Raw genomic sequence first — 22,629 nt, 5'->3', positions numbered from 1 at the left:
TCTTGAGTAAAATTGTCAATTAAATGAAAAATTTTGGGAGAAAACATATCGAAGTCGGAGAAGGTAATTTCAAACAAATAATAAAACAGCAACTCTTAATATAGTTAATTTGTATACAATTGCAGACGTAAATTAATTCTGCGACATACAGTGTGTTTCAAGAATATGAGTTTTACAAAACACGTGTCACTTGATGGCGCTGAAATGGCTTCTATAGCGGTTAACAATAATACAATCTGTAAGTGTTTGATGCTTTTTAGTGTTTTTAGTGATTTTTTTTAATATCATATTGGAGTTAGAAAAGAAAGTGAAGCGGGTTTTCAAGCGGAACATATATTATTATGTGACCTAGAAGAAACAAATTGAAAAACTATTAGAAGATCGTGTCTACAGATATCAGGTCTAACTCCCTAGCCTCGTGAGATAACAATTAATCTGAGTGATGTAGTTTGATATTGTTCATGTAAGTACAGAAGGAAGACTTAAATATATATACGAAACTAAAAAAGGTGCACAAGAGTTTATATTGGTCACTAAAATAGAATTTCAACAACTTGTAAGACTACAACTTTTACCACGTTTTTATTGTTATCGAAGTGGACCTTATGGATGTGTTGTGGTTTGTATCTTAGAAAAGATATATTATTTTACTATTTAGACTGAAATTTCAAATAAAACTTTCTATTGTGTACAAAGCAGACAAATTAGTTCGTATTCTGGCTTTACCGTTCACCTCTATTGAAATAAATGTCGCCCGTTTTGTAATTTACGCGAATAATTTTCGATAATCCCCATAATCATACAGAAACCATTAATTTTTGATGATTTTTCAATAAGAAGATTGGAAACGTTACAACGAAATTTTATTAAACAGTATGAAAACAATTGTCGAATTTAGAAAAAGAATAATAACGTAAAGCTTCAATAAATGTTTAAAGTGATGAAATTTATCTGAAAATCTCAACTCGTTACATTGTAACAAATGAAAAGTACAAAAGATAGTACAAATAGATCCCTCAACAATTGTCCTAGTATTTTTTTTGTTAAGAGCTTTTTGCACTATCAAATAAAAACATCTGGAGCTTATGACGTAGAGTCACAAATACTGCATAAAAATAAATTTTTCATGCCACTTAAGCAAACGTGGACTGTTTTGCAGTGTAATCAATAAATTATTATTTGTTTTATATGAAAGAAAAAACAAAATATTAATTTAAAACATAAAAATAAACGCAAAGAATATCACATTATCTGTAAGATATGGGTAGCTCTTTATATTTTTATTTGATGAGATTAAAATTAGGATATTACCGATATAAGCATGTATGACATAATATTATTTGAAAAGGGGTGCGGCGTGAAGTACCGTAAATTAGAACATTACTTTTTTTTAAATTTTTGGAAGAAAGATAAAATTTGACGTTCGACTTTTCTTCAAGACTTTATCAAAATATAATTTTTGAAACATAGATAAAAATTGACGTTTATCCTTTATCAAAATATTTGGATAAAGACTTGAAAACATTTAGACCAATTCTTGCAAATACAAATGAAATAAAATCAAAATGGATCGAGAATTTAACTGATACTCTCATACCAGATGGAGTAAAAGAAGTTTTATCTTTAGATCCAAATTTTGCTCGAAATATTTCTAGTGACAAAGAATTACCTGTGACAAATATCTTATGTAATATTGAATGCAACACCAATCATCCAAATAACGAAATTCAAAATGAAATAAGATCTGATACTTGTAATATTATCACTAATTTCAAAGATAAATTGAAAAACAAAACAATATCGAACCTCAAAATATAACTAAAATCAAAGAATTCATAAATAAAAATAGAAATCTCAAAATTTTTAAAGCAGATAAATCTAATAAAACTGTTACCATGAAATCAGAAGACAATAATAATAAAATGATGAAATTATTAAACGAAAAGACAACTTACAAAAAAATTAAAGACCCTACGAATTCTTATCAAAAACAAAATAATGATCTAATCAGATCGTGAAAAAAACAACTTTTTATTTCGTTATCAGATGCAAAAAAATTGAAAATTCAAAATGCCTTACCCCCTAAAATATATGGTTTCCCAAAACTCCACAAACCTGACATTTCCCTTCGACCGATTGTTTCAATTATTCAAACTCCTCTCACCCCATTATCTAATTATTTGAAAGATATTTTGAAAACAAAAATATATATCAAAACAACTACTATAGGATTTCAAAGAAAAAATTAAAAATATAAAAATTCCTAACGAATATGCATTTGTTTCGTTAGATGTGGTTACTTTTTATACAAATATTCCTATTAACATTGTGAAAAATATATTTAAGAAAAAATGGGCCAAAATGAAAGAATATACAGAAATACCTCAAAATGAATTTATAAAAGCGATAGAACTCATACTTACAAAAACATATTTCAATATGAAAATGAAATATACAAACAAATTGATGGTATTTCAGTCAAATTCCAAATTTCAGAAACCAACTTGGTCCTCTAGATATTTAAACTTCAATTCATTTCATCCATGTCACAAAAAAAGTGATAATAAGTTTGGCTGATAGATCTATCCAACTGTCAGATCCTAAATAGACTAAGAGGTCATCAATAAGATACAAAAAATAGAACTGCATTAACGAACCATGAAATATCAAAAAAACATACATACAAAAGAGAATTTTTGGAAATGGTTCACATTCATAAGAACGAAAAAGCTATAAATGATAAAAAAAGATCTAAATAATTTAAGTAAAATTTATAGCTCTATTTTGTAAATTCTAATAAATTTAATATATTTGAGACGTGGAAACCAAGGAAAAATTAATTTTTCTTATTGGAACAAAGTTCTAAATTGATTTTATCCTTATTTTGGTATTCATGATGAAGGTGATCTATAGTTCAATATAAACAAGCAAATTGTCAGTGTCAATATCATATTTTAATAAAAACTCAAAGAAAAATCGAAACTTCAAAATTTATCGTTCTTTTAAAAACTATTAAAAAAAAGTAATTTTGAAACAGAATAGACCTAAAATCAAGAACGCTTTTTATATTGCGAACGTGGCAAAGAAACACCAAAGTGGACTAACTTCAATATATTTTCTGGGCTTTCAAATACTTATGTATTCATCGTCTGGGACTCAAATTATGGTCAAATATAATATAAGAAATATGTATGAATGTATAACAATAATAAAATTTTACTTACAATAATTAATTAATTAGTATTCCGGTGATTTTGATAATAAATTTTATAGGTTAGGTCGTTCTAACATTTCTATATGCTATATATTTATACACCTTTACCATATATAAAATCAGTTACTCCTAAACTTTCTGGAATCTTTAGATAACACAATATTAAATTAGCATACAGTCAAACACTTAATATTCAATTTACTTTTACTAAAGGAGAAGATAAAACACCAATCAATAAATTGCCTAGCATAGTATATGAAATGTCTTGTTCAAATTATGACAAAGAGTACATTGGTCAGTCGAAAAGGTCACTGATCAGTCGCATAACTTCTCACAAGAGTGATAGCAGATTATATCCTGATAGATATTTATTAGCGACTCATGTCTATCTGAAGGACAAAATATGAATTATGAATCTGCCAAAGTTTGGACAACTGAAAAAAACTACAAAAAACGTTTATTTTTAGAAACAACATATATTGCCCAAAATGATCAATGCATTAATAAGAAAACTGATTTAAATAGCCTTAGTGTAATTTATAAATATCTTTTAGATTTTGAAAAAACAAATTCTATAACAACCAACTAACCTCACCTAACCTATAAATTTCAATTTCACTTATAACGACCTAACCTATAAAATTTATTGTCATTTCTATTCTAGTCAATGAATATTCAACTACTTTCATAACGACCTAACCTATTGAAATTTAATGTTATCCATAAATTTTCCAATCAATATTAAACTTAATTTACTAAAACTTATTCTTATCTAACCTATAAAAATTTAACGTCATTCATAATCTAACCAATCAAAAATTAATGAAAATTCCTATATTAACCAGATTCAAAATTTCAATTAATCAATATTTCTATCAACGTCAACTTGAATATTGAATTCTTTGAGTTTGAAAATTTATACAAGCATTAAATACTATCAAAAATCACGGGAAATTTTAATTAATGATTGTAAGTAAAATTTTATTACTGTTATACATTCATACATATTTCTCATATTGTAGGCCCCTCAGTAGGCTGTCAATATTCCTACTCATAAAAATTAATCATTGATAACCATGTTCTGGAAATTAATAATATTTGAACGTAAAATAAAAACAATCGTAACAGCTGATTGCATTAATTCACTGGCATACTAGGGTAGAAATGATCTTTTTATATTTACTACAACAAATTTATCGTTTGTTGAACTCATTGCGTAATAAAAAGTGGTATTCATAATTAATTAATGAAATAAATCATTTTATACGAGGGTTGCTACTTAAGTTTTGTGATATGACAACACTGATGTGAATATGTCAAATCTTACATTGCCATAATAAAATTTGAAATTTTCAATGATGAATGTACTGTCATACGAATGCTATTTGAATTGTTTACAGATAATTGAAAAATTCATCTTGGTTAAAACATGGAATTAAATCGCGAACTTTTCTATGCACTGATTTTCTATGACTTTCAACGTGGATTAAATCAACAGCAGTGTGCCGATCAACTCGTTTCGACTTTTGATGATGAATATCAACAATCGACTGTAATGGCCCTTTCACTTCAAACGAAATCACACCAATGAATCTGATTGACCAAGATTCAGCTTCGAGCGCTCCATTTAAATGTGAAGGGACTCTTTTCCCGCCTTCAGACCGGACGAATCTGGTTCAATCAGGTTTAATTCGAGGTCGCACTTGATTCAACCTGTCAGATTCCTCGTCCGGTCAGTCTTGAATCAACAACCATACGAGATGGAAGTGGAGTTATTAATAGTGCGATTTATGACGCCAGTGATAAAAATCACAGTAACAGAAATCTCATATCTTCTGCGTGGAGGAAAATTCGGAAGAAGTCATAGAATTTCTTCTCATCATTTTGTAGGTCAGGATGTAAATGATGAAACATACCAAAATCCGGCCTTTTCCTATTTATGTGATGTATCCACACTTTTCTTATTTTCTGTTTCCGTCGTTGCCTCCTACGAAACACTATTGCATTTAAAACAACTGCGTCCTTGATGATAGCTCAAAAGCAACTAAAAGAAGGAAAATAAAAAGAAGATGGAAGAATTTTTATAGATTCAGGTTGATTCAGCTGGTGTGAAAGAGTGGAGATGACGAATCAGATTCAACTTTATTCGGAGTGATCCAGATTGATTCGGATTCGTTTGGTGTGAAAGGGGCCTAAGGGTCTTTCATGACTAGTCAAATCCAACAAAAGTTGTTCACGCACGAATCACTACAAGACAAATGATCGATTATATTTTCGGAATGCCTGGACATGTCGCCACCGTTCCATTAAAGGAACGTGGAACAATTTATTCTAAATGGTACACTAGCATTTGTGTGCCAGAAGTGATCGAAAAAATCAGGGAAACAAATCGCAGAAGACGGATCGTTCTCAACCACAAGGCGAACTCTCACACATTATTTCAAACAAAAACGTTTTTGAACAGTCAAAACATTAATTGGGTCATCCGTTAGTCAGTCAGTCGTTGTTTGACACCCAATGATTTCTTTTTATTCCTGCAGATCGAAAATGAATTACGAGGACAACGTTTTTTCTACAACTGAGGAAGCGTACCTCAATCGGAATGGAAAAAAATGTTTCGACAATTGGTTCAAATGCATGAAAAAGTGTATTGATCTCAATGGAGAATATTTTGAAAAACAATGAAGCCATATCCAATTAAAAATATTTGTTTTTATTTGTCTATCTCAAAATTTAAGTAGCAACGCTCGTTTTATGTAAGAACTTAATATATTATCTCTTACGTAATTGCTCTTTATTATTTAAATAAAAAGAACTTTATGAACGTCGGCAGTATAAACGAATATGAAACCTATTCTCAAATTTAGTTAACAGATTCATAAATAGCGTATAAATATAGGCTTGAACAACTCTGAACGCACCTAGATTTCTGTAAGAATTTTTTCTTTTTCCTCACCAAAATATTTCGAGCGAACATTACTTCATCAGGCCACATACCGTCACTTTTAGCTTACTTTCGAATACCGAAACTACGATGTGAGTCAGTATTTTGAGATAATTAGAACATTCTGCCAATATTAGACACTCAATTTGTCTGATTTCTACGAATCTTAGAAGTGAATAAATGGAATTCGGGAAATACAACACTATTTTTTCAAAACTGATGACAATGCCACAGTGCTCTCTCTGTAATTTTTATGTCAAATCAATCAACATTTTACAAGGTCATCATAACCTTATTTTAGAAAATAAATAAAACATCCTTTAAATATATTTCGAATTACAAAGCAAAAGGGGAATATAAACGTGGAATAAAGGTAGAAGATGAGTTTTGAAACGGGTACTATAGTTAACGTAGTAGGTAAACTAAACTATTCTGTATTTATGAGTTATTCTACTACCTGCGAATGGAATTTCTCATATATAAACTGTTTAAAACTACATAAATTTTAGTACTGACTCCTACCGCGTGTAATTTTCGGACGTAAAAATTATTAAAGAGAAATAAAACACCGAAAAGACTGATACAATTCCATGAAATAATTTGTAGGTTGCAATCGATACTAATCTAATCTTCCGCGAGATTATTGTGTATTATCAGTTACCACTAATTTAGATGTGTACAGTTAGTACTATCATTTTATCGGTTCTATATAAACAAATTTAGATACTTAAAATCTGACCTTCAATTTCATCAATATCAGAACATAAAAGGAAGTACTGGATGAAAAACCCTTATTATCCATATATATCATAAAAGGCCCACGCAATATATTTTCAACAATTAATGAAGATGTTACTGACCAACAATAATTTGTAATTTGAAATGGAAATATAATCAAGCATTTCAGAAGAATGTACACATTACCTAGTTGCTTTTAAAGGCTGCTTGAAATGGAAAAAGACAACGTGGAATTAAATACGCAATATGCCTTGATAATAAAAAGCATGAGCGAGTAAAGCTCAGCTGATCAATACATGAAAGGTCACGTAATTGCAACTTTATTGGTTTGGTAATATTTCTATTATTTGCCTGTTACAAGTCTACAGAGAATTCTAGTTACTTTTGATTTAACAACAAGTGGGAATATAATGATTTTTATTTAGAAACGGAAGATAAACTAGTTTTCTTTTATTTTCTGAAGACTACAACTTGGTTATCGAAACGCGCATGAGAGAGTGCAATTGGGAGTGTTGGTGTTGTGGTAGTGCAAATAATGCATTCAGTATGATAAAGCCCTCCAAAATTTTGGTCTAAACAGTAAATTTTTAGGGACATAGATGTCTCATATTCTCATATTCATACTTTGTTTTATTTATATATTTGAATTTTCTCTAATTTTTCGTTCATAATTAGACACATTTTTGAACATTAAAATCTAAGCCCATTTAGAAATCCGAATTTAAACAAAAATAACAATTTATTCTGGTCATGTCCTTCAATTACTTATAAATCATTTAGAAGTTCTTTTCCAAATGTTTCTGTGGTAAAAATCTGTCTTGGAAGCATTTATCGCTAAGTTTTCAGGTACTTCCATAAATTACAATTAAGCTACAATAACTTTAATCTTGATTTATTACTTTTATGTGAGTCAAGGTACAACATGTAAATTGCATACAGTATGTTTGTATTATCGGCATCATGTTGAAATATTGATTAATAACTTTGAATGCTATTCATTAATTGTATTAATAATTTTAAACAAATTGAAATATTGTTTGATAAACCGACAAACTGGTCAAGGCTAAAAAAATCCATATTATTTATATAATATTCTGAAGGATAAATAAAAAATATAACAATGGGATTAACTTCAAGATCAGATACATCAACTGTTATCACAAATTATTGAGAGAAATTATGTAAATATGGTACGAATTTTGATATAAATTAAAATCTAGTGGATAAAGTAAGTTTTAACTTGATCATTAATTTACTACCTGAACTACTCCATCAACCGAACGTAAAATAAATAATTTATAAAAGGCTAAGAGTAAATTCCAAGTTTAATGTGCAAAACAAAGATATAATTAACTTTAAATCTTTTATGTCCGACTCTATCTGTGATATTCTAATTAAAATATATGTCCTACACAAAAATAGGCTTTTTCAGGAACTACATCCATCATTTGGTAAGTGAGTGTGAAAGAATACCGCATCTACTAAACAATATGAAAGGTATTATGTGTGTTTCAAAAGTAATAGTGTGGTTTTAGCGCTTTGTAGTTTTTATCACATTAAATTTAATGTAATTTAAATATAACATTAAACGAAAGAACAACTCAAACAGTTTCAAATAAAAGTGTTTAATGCGGGCATCATTCGCCACACAGCACACATCAAATGATATACGAGTTCTTCTCGAAAGTTAATAAGTAATCGTTGCAATAGCTGTTTCAATACCGGTTCTTAATCACCTCATATACACAGGTAAAATCACACGTCGTCAGATCGGGTAACAGTATCCAGTCATTTATACACTTTTTCAGTAACGTCATTGCTGTAAAAGTTCTCTGGTTTGTCTTCTTCCAACTGTGGAAATATCCTTGGTTATAGAGTATAAATGTAAGAAATTTCACCATAAAAGAAAGATTCATAAACTGTTCACTAGGATATAGCACAAAAAATATGCATAACGTTCACCAAGAAGAAAAGTCGTTCCTCACTGACATGATCCAAAAAATATATTGTTAGTTATGAAGCAACATTTTGTTGAAGAGGTTAGCACGTAAACCGATACTTGTGGCTTAAGAATAATTGCAAATTATGAGGATGTAATTGTGAGTATTCCCGTAAAATTCTGGTCGTTAGAATAGCTCTCACTCACGACTAACTGAACAAATCTATTTAAATTAATTATGAGACTCTTGCACTCGTTCAATACTTACTAACTTCTGCTGGCCCCTTTACATGCAACCAGTATCTTTAGACTGATTATACTATCTTCGAATGTAAAATGTAAAATAAGGTACCTAACACTACGTTTCCTTTTTGCAAAACCCAAAAAAAAATAGTTATTAGGCGTTGAAATATGGCTATTCGTTTTGAAACATTATAACGTTTCCATATTTCTCGTACGCACTGTATAATACCTATTAAAATCGCTTTTAATAATATGAGTTTTTCCACATACCTAACCATATTGGCGGCTTCTAATCTATCATTGGGTATATCGTGAGAAGAGGACTCTGTTTTTGATGATTCTTGATGTTTTAGACCCTCTTCACGTACCGCATCCGGTCTTCTGTCAGATCCGCTCCGAGACACAGGCTGTGTTTGTTTTACTTCTACGAAAACAAAGAAAAATAATTAATACCCTAAATAAATCACAACAAAGTATAAAAACTACAAAAATTATAACTAATAATATACAATTTATCAGAAACGTTATAAAAGGTCAAACTATACGTAGAAACCATTTAAATATTTACAGAGTGGAATTATCATTACCACAAATCTTATTCAATTATTACTTATTTCAACTTGTTACGCAAACATTTCAACTTTTTATATTAAATACTATGGAAAGAACATAAGAATAATATGATGCATTGTATGTGTTAACATCCTTTAGTTGTAGAAGCTGACCTTCATTCACATCAATTAGTATCATAAAGGTCGTAAGTAATTCTTAATACTATACAGCCAATACGTTGAAACTTCGTCGAAGGTTATTTCAAATTCAGTTTTTTTTCAATCTCAAAATGACAGCAATATATTTTCTTCGCTACAAAAGTAACACAAGTCTCAATTTTGGGATCCCAGATACTAGCTTTACCAAAAACTATAATCTACTTAAACCTTATATTTTTCATTTACTTATTCTGTATTTTCTACAAATCCGTTGACCCCACATACCTCACTTCGCTACTGATCCCCTTCATATGAACGTAATTTACGAGAACGATAGAGTAATTTTTAAGAGGTTTACAGCACTAAACTATCTGCCATGTTTTTTATGTCATCCATAAAAGGACCTAGCGTGTGAAAATATGGCTTTTCACTTAAGAACGGATAATGATACTTTGAACTGCCTAGAATCATATGAAAATTATGAAATATGTTGTAAAATTTTCATATACCATGAGTTACAAATGTACTTGCAGATTTTTTGAGGAATCAAGAGAAAAAGTTAATAATGGGATTAAACCATTCCAACAAATTTTTTCTTGTATTCATATATTCAAGTGTTTTTCCTTTTTTGTACAAAAAGATGGAAATAATTGTAAAAACTCTTAATTATTTATCTAAAACAAAATAACAAATTTTCGAAAAACAAACATTGTGGAAGCGTGTGCACCGGCAATAACTTTTCTCGACTGATTAGATAGATATATGAATTATGTGTCCTATTTTTGTAACGTTCCTAATTTTGAAAGGATGATGTCTCAGTTGAAACCAATAATCTAATGCTTTACCACACTGTTCAATTTATTTCACAATATTGGAAATTTTTGAAAAGAATTATATTTTGAAAATGTATCTTAGTTAATAATAATGGTGCAACTCCTATTTACAGCAATTTCTCAAATATTTCAGCGAAGTCTTCACCTATGACCACTAGCAAAATTTTGTTTATCTCTTCCAAATATCACCGCAAATACGATTGTAGGTTTTTCCAAGTTGTGTATTTTTAACAGTTTAGTTCAAATTTCAAATGGAAAATCATTTGAAAGAAAGACTTCGAAGAATTTCTAACAGTAAACAAAGTTCTTGCCACGGTTCGAAATGATAAGGATTAACCTGGAATAAGGACTATAAAATAAATGAGAAACCAGAGAAGAAATATATTTTATTCTTATACAAGATGAATCAACGAGAAACATACACCAAATAAATATTGGCAAGATGAAACTGTTAAAACTCGAAGATAGGCAGGAAAGGGGTGCAGATTGATAATAGTATAGTTCAAACGGTTTTGTTAAAAGTGGTTTATTGACTTTCGAATCTTCTCGTACCGATGACTACTAAGAAGTCATGAATGCTGATGTCTTTAAAGAATGTTTTGAACAAATGATAGATTTTCTCCCTCAGAACTATGTTATAGTAATAGATAATGCAAGTTATCTCTCGAGACTTTTAGAATAATTGCCCACAACCGATTGCACTTCAGAGGTTAAAAAAGATCTACGAAATTGGTTAAATTCAAAGAATATCCAGTTCCATTTCGGTTCGGTGATACAAGAATTCTAATTTTTGTTCTCTTCGTAAGGAGAAATTGGATGAATATAAAATTGCGAAAAATTGTGGAATAACTGTGGTTAGATCTCCAACCGTATCATTGCGAAAAGCACCTTTTAAAATGAGTGACGTTAAACAGTTGTTTTTGGAGGTTGTAAATAATTTGAAGCCTGAAAACTGGAAAAAAGGCAGTTATTCATACGATGAAAGAACAGAAAATGAAGAGTTGAATTTTAAAAAAATTCGTTCGATAAAAATATTCAACATTCAAAAAAATTATAACTCGGTTTGTATAATGCCTCAAGCAAATTTAACAGAACGATCTCCTTGTTTTTTTATTAACTTCACTTCTTACACTTTTTCTGATAAAATCATAAGTATTCCCATTATTCATGGAAAATCGATTGAGAACGTGTTTTTCTTTCAAATAAATTCAAGTTTTCAATCGCGCATAACTAAAAAACTATTGATTTTTCAAAAAAAATGCCAAGAACATATTTTGCAAAAAAATTTGGTCCTCTATCAATTTCTGCGGTTATTTTTTACATAACAATTTTCACTTCCCAGTTGGGGTGGAACTCACCATAGGGCGTAGGATAGATTTCGCTTTTTGAGGTATTTCTGTTAATTTCATTAAAATCGATGCAGGTTCATGGAAATTGGAGGTGAAATAGCCTGAACTAATTGGTTATAGCCCGCATTGGCATAAGACAACTTGACAACGTTGCTTAGAAGCATAATAACACTTGAAAACATTTTTATGTTATGGTCTTTAAAAGGTCAAATGTATAATTGTCTCTTAGCATTGATATATGATAAATGTTGTAGGCCAGATCGACTGTTATTTTATAACAAAAATAAGTACAGTTAGTCAAGCGTATAATTGCGACACTGTACTCCATATAAATCCTGAAAGCTTATTTACTGGAATTCCACAATTTTAATTTTGTTCTTGTTAACAACAACCTTCAATGAATCACGATATACTTGTCATAAAATATTCAACACTTTTATAGTTAACATGTAAAATAAAGTAGTGTTAGCAAAACATTTCAAACAAGTTTTCATTTCTATACAAGTTATAATATTAATTACTAACCACCAAAGTTTGAGAGGGTATAGTATAATCTGTTCAGTTTATTCCGTTCGTTGTTTGCGTGACATCTACTAAGGCTAATGTAGGGCTCTGGCTCTCTTTTTAGCAAGGTTGTCAGCTTCTTTGCATGGTATGCCCTGGAGCCCTTGTAGCAGGGGTTACTTTGATTCTGTTAGCTAGTGCTTTCAGCCAGAGATATACGGAAGATCTTTATTGAACCATGATTGGCAGTCACTTCAAATATGTGCAATGTAAATTGTACGGTATCGCGCGTGTGTGTGATTAAAGTCGTGTAACCATTAAATTAAGATTTTAGTGGGAAGTAACTCAAATAAATGAAAATTTTTTGATATAAGTAGGATTACGAAAGTATTAGCCAACATTGATTGATTTATGAATTTTATAATGAAAAAATTATATTTATTCCAAAAGTGGAGAAGACAAAAGTTACGAACAGTAGTTTAATTATAAGTAACTGACCTTTGATACCGACTTAAAGTAATATTATCAGACAAGGAATTACTACGAACAAAAGTTATTTCCTCGAGACCCAAATTTCGTCAGTGGGTTGGTGTTATAAACACCAGCAGAGAATATATAGGAGACACAAAGAAACAAAAGAGTTGAAAGGTAGAAGTATATGGATCACAGAAGACTACAGAAAATAAGTACATAAAACGAGGAATCGATTACTACCGCAACTAAAAGCAGTCAGAAACAAAAGACATAGAGCAAATATAACATATGACAAACTAATTATAGATGGGGAAATAGTGGATATATAGGAAATATGGAAAAATTAGAAGAAAAGAAAAAACAAAAAACCAGTCAATGGTCACCATTTAGCGAAGAATAACAAGAATAGAATCGGAAAATCGCAAAATTAACACGCATAAATCCAAAAAAACTAAAACTAACAGAAACTGGACAAGCAAATGGACAAAAGAAAATAAATTAAAACAAAAATTTACAAGGAAATAAGATCAGAGATATAAATACAATAAATCAAAAAAAGAATACTACAGAAATGATATACAATCTAATAAAAGGAAACTAAATGATGAAATGGATGAATGTAGTAGTTGGCTGGTATAAAGCAAATGGTTCGATTATCCCTAAACACCGGTACGTAAGAAAATCGAAATTGTCAGACAAAGATAAACGAGCGTTAAAAAGAATAATTCAACAAAACAGATGTGCTAACTATGGTCAACTAAGTGTACTTTGGAGTAATGCAGTCACAGAGAGGCTGAAAAATTAGGATTTCGGACATACAAGGTGAATTTGGTAACACCTTAGTTTGATGCATATTTTTCTAAATTTAAATTTTCTTTACATAGGCCAAGGAAAAGCCATTATTGACTCAAATCCAAAAGAAAAATAGACTTAAATGGGCCAAAGAGCATAAAAATTGGAATTTTGAACAGTGGAGCTGTATATATTGGAGTGATGAGTCTCGTTTTGAAGTTTTCGTGGGTGACGATCGAAGTAGAGTTATTCGACAAAAAAATGAAGCTTTTCATCCAGATTGTTTGAAGCGGAAAGTAAAATTTTCGGCATCTGTGATGGTGTGGGGCTCGATATCTGCAAGAGGAGTGGATATTTGAGAAGAATCATTGTTGCCAACAAGAGAAGTAACTTTAACCGCTGGGAAAGCCTTTATTTTTCAGCATGATGGAGCAGCGTGCCATAAAGGCCTTAAAATGGTTTTCAGACAACAATATTCCTCTTTTAGAGTGGATTTCAAGTAGTCCAGATTTATTACAAAAATGAAGGGGATGTTACGCAATGGTAACTTTTAAAAGTATGTTTAATATTTAAGCTTTTCTGATTACATTTGGTTTTTGTTTTTTTTTTGGTTTGTAATTTACCGGTTTTTAATAGCTGAAAAAGCAATAATTAGTAATTTTTTTCAATTCGGCCAACTGAAAAGGGACGGGGCTCGTATACCAAATATAAAAAGAAATGAGAGACTACGAAATAAGTATTCTATCATTAAGTGACACAAAGTAGAATATATTCAGACAAAGGAAAAGAGTAGCTTTCATGTTATACAAAGAAATAACCTCGACACTTCTAGATTTTGAAAACGTATCTGAGAGAATCATATGGGTCAGATTTAAGACAAAATTTAGAAACTTGCCAATGATTGATGTATATGCGAAAAACTAACAAAACGACGAAATTAAACCAGAATTCTACGAATAAATATCTTTACTATTATACAAATTTAAGAGAGAACACACAATAGAGATAAAAGAATATGCCGACAGGTCTGTATATTTTGTTACCAAAATATACTGTATGGCTACCGCAGCTTAATATTACGCTACGGGGCCTTGCGTTATCTCGGTAACGGTATAAACAACAAAATTAATATTTGGGCAAAAAATTATGGGCCCAGTCCGGTTCGTGTCCTATGAAATGGCTACCGCAGCTTAATATTCGTCTCAAATCCAAGTGTGTATGACAAATCACGATGTAAACGCCATTGGAAATCACACAGTCATATTTAGAGAGACTACAGCAAAAACAATGGGTTATAAAAACCAAAAAGACCACCGTGAATAACAGCAGAAACGAAGGCCAAAATAAAAGAAAGAAAATATTTAAAATACCAATTACTAAACATACGAAGTACACCTAAGAGAAGACTTGCTAGAGATATATAACATAAAAAACGACGACTTGTGTAAAATATGGTCTTCAACAAGTATTTCAGGAACAACAAAATTGAGACTGTTTCAGAGCAATGTAAAATCTATTCTGTTATATGGGGCGACATATAATAGAAAGTTGTTCCAGAAAACTCAAGCGTTCATCAACAAAATTTTTTGGCTAAATAGGATAAGATATGAACATCTGTAGAGAACATTACGAAAGAAGAGAAAATAGACGTAGCGGTTACGAAACGAAAATGGAGATGGATCGTTCATACACTACGGAAACTAGCAATAAACGTAACAAGACAAGCATTGAATTGTAATACAACAAACAGAAGAAAACGAGGAAGACCTGTACGAACATGGAGAACTATCAAGAAATAGCTAAAACAGATAAACTCAACATGGAAAAACCTACAGAAATAGCCAAAAACAGAAGAAAATGAAGACTCCTCGTCAACAAAGTTGAAAGAAACCTACAAAACCACGCATGAGGATAGATATTGCATCGTTTTACCACAGATGCTTAAACACCGACAGGCGCCCTTTACTCCAAGGGGTGCTATTTAAAATGATGATGATGATGAATTGTTGGGTGTACTTGTATTTTTTGTTAAGATTTTCTATAATCTGTAATAGAAAAACCTATAAATATTTCTTGTGAAGTTTTGTGCTAGCAAATTAATGTTAGCATTTTCCAAACATTTCATCGTAAATTACACATATTAAAACCTACCAAGATGGAAATAGTCTTTCTTGATTAAACTGAGGAAATATACTTTACTATATTCAGATGAAGATTTTCTGATTATAAGAGCTTTTATCTCAATTCAAAGTTTCTGCACTTTTTGAATACTTGGCTATTTTGAAATAGAGCTTGTTTATAATCTTGTAAAAAATGAAAGCTGTAAAACTAACACTACATTCGATACAAAGAAGCAAAAATATAATATCAGATACATATAGTGTATTGAGAAGATGTCAAGGTTGAACACAATCTAATTCAATCTAATAAATTTCAATGTTAGTTTAACAATTGAAATTTGGTGTTCCACAAAATTAATTTTTTAGTTTTGAGAAGAGATTTTTGTTCCGTTTATTTTTAATGATATAACTGAAAACGGGATCTATTTAATTAGGTTCAATATACAAGCGCTAATTGGAGTTGAGGTTGCTAAATCTGGGTGCTTAATTTTTTAAACGGATTTGAAATTTCAATAGGCTCCATAAGAACAATCCAATTTTCAGTAATTTACATGGAGCTTTCGGATAAGTGGAAATAAATTGACTATAGTGTTTATTTAAATAATTATAATATATTTCTATGAAATTGAAATGATCATGTACTTAGATGCAAATATTGTATTAAATCTTGAATGTACAATTATAATATATGTGACAGTAGATTGCAAATTGCGAACCTGCAAACGGTTTGATCGACCGGAAAAATGATGGCGACCGGTGCTTTGCAACCAAGGCAAAAAAGATTTTCATCAGACGAGAAAGTTACTGCATAAGTAAACGCCTATTTTGAGGATAAAGACGGCAACTATTATTTTGAAGGGTTAAATAGGTTTGATTATCGCTGAAAAAAGTGTATAGACTTAAAAAGACATCATGTTAAAAAAAATTATAGAAAAAAATTTCATTTCTTTTTTTGGGTTGGAAACATTTCAAACAACCCTCGTAGTCATATAATAAAATTTTCTTGGTGTGGGTATCTATCCATTCTGCAAAGAACTAGCTCAGTTTTATCTTCATCAATTCAATATTTAATTATATAATTCGAAAATTAACTAATATTACTTCTTATTTACCTACGTTATCTTAATAAATAAAAGATAATAAACATAACGTACACATAAACATAAAATTTATATATGATTATAAAAATCTTACGATACCTTTCTCTTCCTTGTGTATATGCAGCCAACTCGGTTGTTTCTGCAAACTTGTCTGAGATCCGAATATTCCGTTTAAATTGTTCACACTACCGAATCCAGGTACGTTACCGAACGTTATGAAATCAAATTCGTCATGAACGTCTTTAGAACCGAACTTTGACGCAACTTTTTCCATAAGTTGATTTCTACGCGCCCTTAATAAACTCAAATTTATAGAACTACTCGATTTGGCTTTAGCTAGAACGGGTTTCTCATTCGGAATAGAATCAGAGTCCGTGGTTTTTGGTCTCACGCGTTCCAAATTGGAAGTTTGTCGGGTTAAACGAAAATCAAAATTTGTTATCGACGATCGCAACCCATTGGGACTTAATACTGCTACTTCATCTTCGGGTATTCTACTACTACTTATTTCGTTGCTTTTCTTGGGTTTCAGCTTTCTAGATTTAGAAGAAGCATCAACTTCATCCACAGATTGTTCCGATTTAGTTTTGTAGATTTTTGATCTTACCCGTTTGAGATAAGAGTTTGAGCTAGCACTCGAATTATTGCCCTTATTTAAGTTTTTCGAAGAAACTTTATTGGAACCGTTTTTATCACCACGTTTACTAGAGTCTCCTTTAACGTTGACACTATTTTGGCGGACGAGTTCTTCACTTTTCTTTTCTTCTCTAACACTAGCTTCATCTGATTTCATATTATTTTTGAGGTTTATATTTTCAGTACTCACTGAGAGTTTCATCGTACTGTGAGGTCGAAAGAGATCGCTCAGTCTTCTGGCTTTTTTTGCCTGGTCTATAATGAAAAAGCCACTTACTGCCCGAGTTAAGTTGGGCGGGACTACATCACTTTCTTCTCTAAGCTTTATTTGTCCGTTGTCATTATCTATGACAATACTGTCGCTGTATCTTTTAATTGAATTATTACTGTTAGTTCTTTTGATGTTTGTTGGATTACGAAGCACAACATCTGCATTTTCAAGGTCATTTTTAATGACCTCACCGTTTTTATCTTTCGATTTTTGCTGATTGATTGTCGGCTTACCACTTTTTAACTCATCGGTATTTTCGGTTGATTTTTTGTTCCTATTTCTATTTCTGTTTTTACCTGACTTTGTCTGCTTTTGCTTCTCTTCGGTTTGTTTTGACTTTGATGCTAAATCTGTATCGGGACTGACAACGGTTTCGGTTGCTGTAGTTCTAGTCTTCGAGTTTTTCCGTTTCCGGTTGGTTATCTTATTTTTAAATGATGTCATATTTTTATTGGTGTTACGCGTATCCTGTTGTTTCGACCACATATTCACACTATGATTAGTCACATTCCTCTGATAAATCAAGATGGTATATTAGAATAAGTCGCGTCAGATCATTAATTAAATCATTTTTGCATTGCTAAACGGCGAGGGAAATGATTTGTTGGGGAAATTCTTGTATCAATTAAAATAATTACTATCTGGCAGAGTAATATTGTGATATTTTATGACGAAACTATGTAAACCACTTTACAGCGCAATACGCAGTCAGCTCTGTTACCAGTGTCAGGTTAAGTCTGTTTTTAATTCATACGTTTGCGTTAAAATGTTTTCCTGATTTGTTTTTAAAATACCTAGTTCAAGCAAAAACGCAAAAACCGATTCACTGAATCAACGCAACAAAATAAAAAGTGTACGAAGATGGTGAGTTGATTAAAATTGCTGATTAAAGCTGAGATTATATCTGCTATAAAGTATTATTTCATATTTCTGATAATACAGTGATTGCGAAGAGTTGAAACTATGAACTCTGATGGAACTTTTCAGCTCAAAACTCACTTTGATTATTGTAGTTATATTTCCTCGACGAGTTAAGTAATATAGTTGATAAAGCTTAGTTGGCCGTTTTGGTAAGAATGATAGTCAGAGATTTTTAAATGAGAGGATTTAAAAAGTCTATTGAATTCATAGAACTTCTACAATAGTAGGCGTGGACAAGGAATTTATTGCTTTGTGTTGTAAAGTACTTGGGTACAGTGGGCAAAGGACTTAGTAATAACATATGAGCTAAGACACTTTCGAGATGACTGCTAGTTCATAAATACATTCGTTGGCTTAACATGGGCAGCCTTTCACAATGTATCGAAAAGTTGCTTCCTGCATTGGTAAAGCTTTTAAAGACCGGGTTGGACGTATTACTGAACTCGAAGATTTCATATGGATACAAGATTTTGCTTTCCTCAAAGATATAACAGAAAACTTGATTGGTTTCAACTTGCAGCTCAAAAACACAGAACATTAGTGACATGAGTGAATTCGCTTTCTGGGTCAGGATCCATAATCAGCTGATCCATCTGATGCGAAAAGCTATAGAAATAATCCTATTGATGCCACCAAGTTAATAACAGCAATTTTAAATGCTTAATTGTTTAGTTTTTTGAATTCGTTATAGTTGATTTCGTATTTATGTGCCATAGTTGAGTTAAAAGTGACAGTTAATAAAATTTGAATGAAAAGAAAGTATAGCTAAATAACTGAATTTATTGTATCCGTACAGTTGAACAGTACCCATTACTAGAAATATAGGAATTTATTGATGCCGTATTATATAATTAAATTTTCTTCCAGAAATATATAATCGTTTACACAGGAATTCTCCGCAACACTTTTGTTATCAATATGTGACGTGTCTGTTAACCATGTGACTATACAAATAAATTCACTATGTTTAAATTACACTATTCGAACAATTTATTTCATGATTTTTTAACATTATAGTTCACTACCCTCGCCATTACTTGACCGTGCAAAAATAATTTCGATTAATGAACGCTGTTACGAATTCACTAGGATACGTACTTGTCGATCTACTGCTGACACGAACTCATCGATGTTTGCAATAAAAAATAATTTGTTGGGTATTATTTGAAAAGGTGACGTTATAAGTAAATAAATTCAATGATAACAGCATTATTCTACAACTTTTTTTTAGTTGATTAGCTGTTGGTAAAGGTATTAATTTTAATGTCGAGTCGGCTAAATTTAACGCTATAAAATATCAACAACTCGTGCGATTACGTAGTTGATAGTATAAAAACTGGACGTCTATGTAAAATAACTACTGCGTCTGAAGAAAAATGACCAACTTTCGTTTAGATGAAATGAACTATATTGTTACAGTTGCTTTTAGGAAGTCTCCATTAGGCAATGTGCAAATTTGCACACGTATAGCAAGTGTGAGGATAACGCAGCACAGCACGTAGTTTTGTAATATAAGATTGAATACAATTACGCAAATTGACACTCACGAGCTTACAGACGTGTCCCGCTGTAGTTCAGACACAGTTTGCTGTGCTGTGCTGCGGGAAAAGTCATGGCATTTCATGGGGTATTTGAATGGATCAAACGTGTATGTGTCATGTAAAAGTTTTGCTGGTATACGACAAATGGTTCTGTGATAGCTGGCTCACATCAAAATACCCTTTCCCCGAAGGAGAAATGCGATTCAATATCACCGTAAAATAGTGAAAGCCCTTGGGAATAACGTCCTACCATACGGTAGCTCAGTACGCAATGTCTTGTGGACGGTGCGTTTTTTCATGCCACTTGCTTTCTCTAACTCCAGTAACGGCAATTGTCTAACTTCATTTATGAGCTTTTCGATGACGGTACTTGAGACGTCAGTCCGCACGCTGATAGATCGCTACTGTATAGTATGGTCTTATTCCAAAGATCTTTTATCTATTCATTGTGACATTTATTCCTCTGAGAACGGTTACTTTGATATAAGCACGCTGCTTAACACGCGTTACTTTTATCTCGCTCGACATACTCACCGACCAACTGATTTCACATCCTTTGCTGTGCCACTAGCAGCTATCACTAAGCCACCTATTGACCTACATACATAACATGCCTTCAAAACTTCCAAACGACACATACATAAGGTTTTGATTCTTTCACGTATCTACCAGGAAAACAAGTTATTACTTATACTCTAACTGTTGTAAAGATATTTAGAAAACCTTATGAAGATACCAAAATCTGTTATTTATAAAAATACTGACACAAAACCTGTTACATACAAACTAAACTTTCCAATGAATATCTCACAAAAGCTATATTATTCATCTTTATTTATGCAAAAAGTATCATTTAGCAGCATTTATAAAAACAGATCTGATGATTCCATCATTTATATTTCAATTTATAAAGTTTTTTCTTCATTCCTTTAAAATTGAAAGAATGGATTTAACAGTAAATGGATTTCTCATTTATTGATAAAATATTGTTCAGAGAGACAAGTTTTAAATGTCAAACATAAGTAGAGTTATTAGAAAATAAAATTAATTTTTACAGAGCTACATGACCTTAGGCTAGTTCTGGCAATGTTTTGACGCTCTACGCATGCATGGCAAAGCAAAAACGCAAGACCAATTTAATATTTCTTTTAATAATATTTAATTTAATATTTCTTTTAAATTAAAATCCCAAACAAACGAAGGGGCTTTAGAGTTTATGAAACATGGTACCTTCTAACCCCATAGGATAATTATTGTTTCAAGATGTTGAGAATGAGCAAAAGGAAAGCTAGAAATGAAAAATGATCAGAAGATGCTATAAAAAAGGTAATATATTGACTGCAAAAAAATTTACAGTGGTACAAATTACATTAGGAAATGCCCTTGGTACAATGAAGTAAAAGAGCTACTCTACTAAATATGGATTTGACATACCAGTTTGTCAAAGAAATAATAAATATTTTGGTAAGTATCTATAATGAGAATAACGTAATTCCCTGGAGTTTTAAATTATGACGAAACAGGAATATCCCATGTACATAAAACTAAATTAACAGAAAAAATTAACAGAAATTGCGAAAAAGTAAATCAATCTTGGTTACGATTATTGAAATCGAATTTCGAATTATCCGAACATTGGAATTACTTGCTAAAATTGTCATAAATAGGCTGCGAAGAGTATAAGATAAAAACGGGCTTGTTTGAGAGTTTTTTTCAAGCCAATTAATTTTAATAACTTAATTTAACCAATGGGAGGGAAGATAATTTTAATAATAAATATGTTTATGAAACTATACAAGTCTTAGATTTATCATGTTTTGAACATTCAGTTCTTCGTCCTCCCTTATATTAAAATCTGCAAGTTCGGATGCTATTTTTTCGAACAAGTACTAATTCAAAAACAAAAATTCATTTCTTTTAACAAATTAGTTCATACAATTGCTTTAAGAAAGAAGGAAATACTATATTCAAAGAAATATAGTATATACTGGGTGTCCCAGAAATTGCACGCCAGGCTGACACGGGAGGTAGATCAGCTTTAGATCTATCAAATAAAAGCAACATGACCTCAGTAAAAGTTTTTTAGTTTTCGAGATATTAACACTTTTAGGTTTTTCCAGAAAATCTCTACTTTTTGCCCTATTTTTATCTGTTATGGGCATAAAAAACCTCTAATTTAAAATTCTTTTTTTTCTGGGCTACCACTAATAGTTGGTTGAGACAACCCAGTATTCATTTTAATAAAAAGTAGCACGACATTAACAAAAAAAACAACTCAATCTTACCTTTTGTTTCAAAGC

The 22,629-nt window shown here is 31.0% G+C and overlaps 1 protein-coding gene across 4 annotated transcripts in view; it reads right to left on the bottom strand.

Moving 5' to 3' along the window:
• The window catches only part of LOC130441850 (rho guanine nucleotide exchange factor 12), a 229,572-nt gene that overhangs the window by 70,291 nt on the left and 136,652 nt on the right, over positions 1 to 22,629 (bottom strand). For all 4 annotated transcript variants that reach the window (XM_056775661.1, XM_056775664.1, XM_056775662.1 and 1 more), the window contains one exon: positions 9,349 to 9,502. In XM_056775661.1, coding sequence (XP_056631639.1) covers positions 9,349 to 9,502 — 154 coding nt within the window. The remainder of the gene's footprint in view (positions 1 to 9,348; positions 9,503 to 22,629) is intronic.

This window comes from Diorhabda sublineata, chromosome 3 (genome assembly GCF_026230105.1).
Source record: "Diorhabda sublineata isolate icDioSubl1.1 chromosome 3, icDioSubl1.1, whole genome shotgun sequence".
NCBI classification, from domain to species: domain Eukaryota; kingdom Metazoa; phylum Arthropoda; class Insecta; order Coleoptera; family Chrysomelidae; genus Diorhabda; species Diorhabda sublineata.
Note: the sequence above shows the minus strand (reverse complement) of the source record. Positions and strands in the feature narration are given on the sequence as shown.